This window comes from Centruroides sculpturatus, unplaced genomic scaffold, assembly GCF_000671375.1.
Source record: "Centruroides sculpturatus isolate CEXI.00-Female unplaced genomic scaffold, Cexi_2.0 scaffold417, whole genome shotgun sequence".
Classification (NCBI taxonomy): Eukaryota; Metazoa; Arthropoda; class Arachnida; order Scorpiones; family Buthidae; genus Centruroides; species Centruroides sculpturatus.
Genome location: NW_019384686.1, coordinates 610,289 through 615,599, shown reverse-complemented (window position 1 = coordinate 615,599; position 5,311 = coordinate 610,289). Strand labels below are relative to the sequence as shown.

General features: G+C 31.8%; 1 protein-coding gene across 2 annotated transcripts in view; it reads right to left on the bottom strand.

Annotated features, from left to right (window-relative positions):
* Positions 1-287: 287 nt before the first annotated feature.
* Positions 288-5,311, bottom strand: part of LOC111627068 (inactive phospholipase C-like protein 2) — an 18,329-nt gene continuing 13,305 nt past the window's right edge. For both annotated transcript variants that reach the window (XM_023370623.1, XM_023370622.1), the window contains 2 exons: positions 613-786; positions 288-552 (listed from right to left, as the gene is read on the bottom strand). In XM_023370623.1, coding sequence (XP_023226391.1) covers positions 290-552; positions 613-786 — 437 coding nt within the window. In that variant the 3' untranslated portion in view covers positions 288-289. The remainder of the gene's footprint in view (positions 553-612; positions 787-5,311) is intronic.

Genomic DNA, 5,311 nt, shown 5'->3' with positions numbered 1-5,311 from the left:
GTTGCCAGACAGTGTTCAGGATCTCTGGCGCTGGCGGCCACAAGAGTAAATAATCATATACGCTACATCTTAGTTTTTAATTTTGGAAAGGCAATTTGTATTGAAATTTTGGAATTACAGTATTAGATTGTGTGACAATTTATAAAAATATTAAATCACAGTTTAATAGTTGTTACGAGTTGCTTCACAGCAGTACACTAGTCAGTCCATACTTTCATAAAATGGTAGACAAGTCAATATGCACAAAACCTGACCAATACATAACGTTGATTCCTGTATAAACAATAACCTACCTGTCATATTCTTCTTCACGATGTAAATTTTGACACATTGCCAAAATATGCTTCAATCCCTCGATCCATAATTCTTTGATTTCTTTATTTGGTGCGACAAGATCCAATGTTTCGTGAGTGGAATTGATCACTAACGAAAAGCAACGATCCTCATCCACAAATATTGGAATCTTCCTGTTTGTTCTTACCATAGCTTGCACCTGATTGAATATATCGGTGTTCCATCCCGTTCTAATTTCTTCAATGGTGTAGAGGTCGACTACAAAAATATAAGCAAATTTAACAATGGAAAATTAAATTAATATCCATAAGAACTTACCAAAAAGAGGTGGACGATTACAAAATTTTCTCCTCTTCGACTGATATTTTAAACATAAATTCTGAAAATCAAGGTAGTATCTTCGACGATAGAAATGCTTTGCGCTTCTTACTTTATACAAATAACATCCCTTTGATAGTGATTTTAACGCTGCTTCAACGTGGCTGCTAATATCTGAAAGTTTATTTTAAATATTAATTCGAAAGAAGACAATTATCTACATTAATTATCTACATTACCAAGTTTACGTATTCCAAGCAGTCTGCAGGAAAACTGCTCAATGGAATTGTAAGAAAATTTCAGTACGTATTAATGAGGCTCCGGAAAGGAAAGTCACAAAAAAAGTAATTAAAAAAATACCACCAGAAATTTTTGTGCACAAATAAGGCACATTTCCATCTACTATACATGGTACTGTTAGCATGCATAATTGTCGAGTTTGGGCCAGGGAAAACCCATGTATCGGGCAATGCAATTCCTTTACACTCCCCAAAAGTAAGTTTGTGCAGGTTTTCTTAATTGTTTACTATTGGCCCAGTGTGGTAAGAGGAACTCAAGCCCTCAGGTCCCATTATGTTCCTTTACCGGGCAGCAAATCAGCTATATGCATCGTTATTGACCAATACCGTGATTTCAGCACTCCAATGTCAATGTCTTGAATCAGCAGTCTTCATGCAAGATGTGTCCCTCCATCCATAGCAAACTGTGTTAAAAAGATACGCCTAGAAATAATTTTTAGCTGGCACTTAAAATATTTAGCATGGATTCAAATCAGAGATATTGCAGTCAACAATCGAAAGTGCTAGTCTGAGATTTCAAATGGCAGCAAGTGATAATGATCAACTTATTGAATATGTTTTCCATTTCGATTAATTAGATTCCAGATGCCATTCAGATAAACTTACATTTATAATTCGATATATCGCTCTACAGCTGCAATATTTTTTATTTCTATTCGTGATCATGAACTCATGGCGATGATGCTTTATCTTCAAGTGTTACGACCAAATGTATTAAAGTAAAAACAGTACGAAACTGTTTTAAAAATACTTTTTCTATTCCGTTCGTGCATTCAATGCTGAAGACAAATTAGGCTGAAAACGTTTCATTTTATTATATAATCGAGATGGGTTGATGATGTTAAGGATTACCCCGAACTCGGATTCTGCTGTACTATTTTAGATGCGATTTTTTGCATTTCTGTGGGAAATCGAACATATATTTAGACCCATCCAAAAATTCTCTAATTAGTCTCGAAAGAAAGTGAACCTAATTCTTGCACCCGGTGAAAACGGGTAAGATCGGCTATAATCTAATAATCTTAATCTTCGCTATTGTTACTTTTTGCCCGAGCAACGCCTAGCTCATCTGCTAGTATTAGATATTTTTAGTTACCTGAATTTAATAGTATTTTGTGGTTAAATATTATACTGTACTGCAAAGTTTCATATTTCCGTATAAAGTACTAAATTAACAATATAATTCTAATGAAAAAATAAAATTGTTTTCAGTAAAACAAATAAAGCAATTTTTAACTAATTAGCACACTCTTAGCAAAAATTCAGTATGTTAAGTATAAATATGTAACAACAAATTTTATGGACAAAAATTTATATGCTACAACTTGTGTAAAACTTAAGCTTTTGGCTATTTCTACCCAACAGGATTTTAGACGTTAATGGGGTGCTTAATAATTACACATCTTACATCCTTCGCCTTATAAAGAGCAGTTAAGGGAGTAATATTTTTCTATTTGTAGACGATAAACGTCTATACTTATATCTTTCGATTGTTACTAGGAAGTCCTTCGAGAGGAGAGGCTGGGATTTGCCTCCGGATACAATTTGCGGGTCGTAATGGTTTCGATTCCTAAAAATTTATGTTATTTTTACTAATAACGAGCAATTATTTATTGTGACATCGACACAATGCCGGGCTGCAATTTTTATTAATCATATTTTTAATTTTTTTAATTTAAAATATATGCTCTTCACCTCAAATTAATACTGTAGTGTACAGTACAGTACATCATACTTTTCCTTGAACGATAGAGTCATGCCGATCTATCTAACATCTTTCTGGGGGAAATTTTTTGAATTGCAATAAAGTGACTTCCAGTTTATATCGGAAGTTCATATACAGTTAATCGATGCCTCCTGCCCTTAAGGTTTTCCATATCTGGTCTCGTCTTTTTGTATAACTCCGTTCTCGAGATTAAGGAAGGACTGACAGACATGTGGAATTTATAGGTCTACAATTTTTTCAAATTGCAGCCAAAAAAAAAATCCAGCAACGAGTTACTTAACTTTCCCGGCGACATTTAAAACTGCGTGTAAATGTCTAACAACGCGGAAAATTATCATTAAATCAGATCCTACTCGAGATACGACCACTCGACTTCTTTATCTCCTCTACCCCCTTGGCCTTTAACCACCAAAAATTAATAACATCAATGCCCCTAATACACAAACCTCCCTGCAAACCTTCAGAAATTTTCGACAAAAAGCACAGAAGTTATTAAGCTTCAAAGAAGGTGAACAAAATTGTGCCCACAGAAAACATCCCAGAATTTTTTGTTGGGACAATCAAAATCAATCAGTAAAAGTTTCATCTTCAATATAATCATCGATGTCTACATTTACATCATCTGTATCCATACTTAGTGCATTTTCAATTGAAATAATATATCTTGCATGAAAGCAATTTTTGAAAATATATCCAAATTCTTATATTTTCTTATCATAAGAATATGACGACATGGTGCACTAAAAGAATTCCAAAATGAACAAGAACATGTTTCCACCGATGTATTATAAAATTTTGATATTTTGCTATCAAGATTTTCCTCAGTGCCATTATTTTTAATTCTCATTTCTCAATAATCGATATCATAATTAGGATATCAATAATCGAAATTTACGATATCCTAAATTATAAATAACATTAAAACTGTCATCTTTATGTCATTGCTTTAAAAGAGTTAAATAGCCAATTGAGTATACGTACTGTATGTATAATTAACCACTTTGTAATTTATTAACGATTGCCACACTTTTCCTCTGTTATATATAACAGAGCCAGGTGAGTAATAAAATTGTTTAAGACTACTACTTGTTAATAAAACATTTTACATATTTCATTTGTTAAAAAAAAAAGTAATAATAATAGTCTAATAGTAATGTAATAAAGGAGCTCGCTCTACCCTGGCCCGTGTAGCCTATAAGCCAGTGTTTCCCCAAGGTCCTAGAATATACGATGAAATGACGACTATAAATAACTTTTACAAATATTACTTTTTTTTACTTCAGAATATTGTATCTTGATTACATATATTTAAGAAAATTAAAAAGAAAAAATAGCTAAATTATTTTATCATTATTATTTTTATTTTTAGATGACAGGAGCATCATGTGTTGTTGCAACTTGTAATAACAGCTATCATAACACAAATTTATTAAACAGGAAAGTTGGTTATTTTAGATTTCCTAAAGATCCAATAATAAGAAAATGGATTCATAATTGTAAAAGAAAAGACAAATTCAATCCTGATTCTTGTTATGTTCGCTCTGATCATTTCACAGAAAATGATTTTGAGAGAAATTTAAAAACCGAGTTATTAGGTTTATTGGCAAAGCCTAAACTAAAGAAAACTTTACTACCGACAGTAAATTTAATAAATATAGAAAATGAAATTATTAATCAGTAGAATCAAAGAAAGAATCGTTTATTACAAAGAAATAGAAAAAAAAAAGTAACAGGAAAACTTTTAGATGTAAATAAACGGGATAAACTAGAAGAATCACTTAAATGTAATGATTATAAAACTTTAGATCAGTGTTTCTCAACCTGTAAATAATCGTCGCCCCCTTCAATAAAACCGTTACGTAGTATCGCCCCCTTAACTTCAAAATTCCGATGCCGAGGGCCAAGGCTAACGCCAAATTCGTACTGCATCGAATAGACTAGTGACTACAATAATGTTATTTGTTTAATTATTGTACGATATAACGAATAAAATGTCTAATTATTCTTAATATAATGTTTTACTATATCGCCCAGAAAATTGTTTTTCGCCCCCCAAAATATAAATTGTTACTAATCGCCCCCTCAACATGGAAAAACGCCCACATGGGGGCGATATCGCCCCTGTTGATAAACACTGCTTTAGGTGATCTTAATTTTAAATTAAAACAAGAAAATTCTATTTTAAAAACTGAACTAACAATAGAAATTTTAAAAAGTTTGTACATGATTTCTTTTAATTCTGTTTTTATGTAACATTTAATTTGTATATATATATTGATATTAAAAATATGTTTACTGTATAACATAGAAAATTGTTCTTTTGACAAAGTTATTTTTGTATATGTATGAGTAAATAATATCGTTTTCGGTACCTGAGTATTAATTAAAAATTAGACCAATATTATTTTTAGTTCAAAAATAAAAAGTAGTTTGACGATAGAAATTAAATTAATTTACTTATATATAAATCTAGTTTCGATATGTTTACGATAATTCGTCCACTCACAGCGCAGGATAGGATGACAAATTATACGTACCAGCAATGTCTTCAGAAAAAACTTTATTGAAGTTATTTATACAGATCACAAGCTGTTGCGAACTTACAAACTGCACACACACACACACACACACACAGAGAGAGAGAGAGAGAGAGAGAGGCGTGGCTGCCACATTT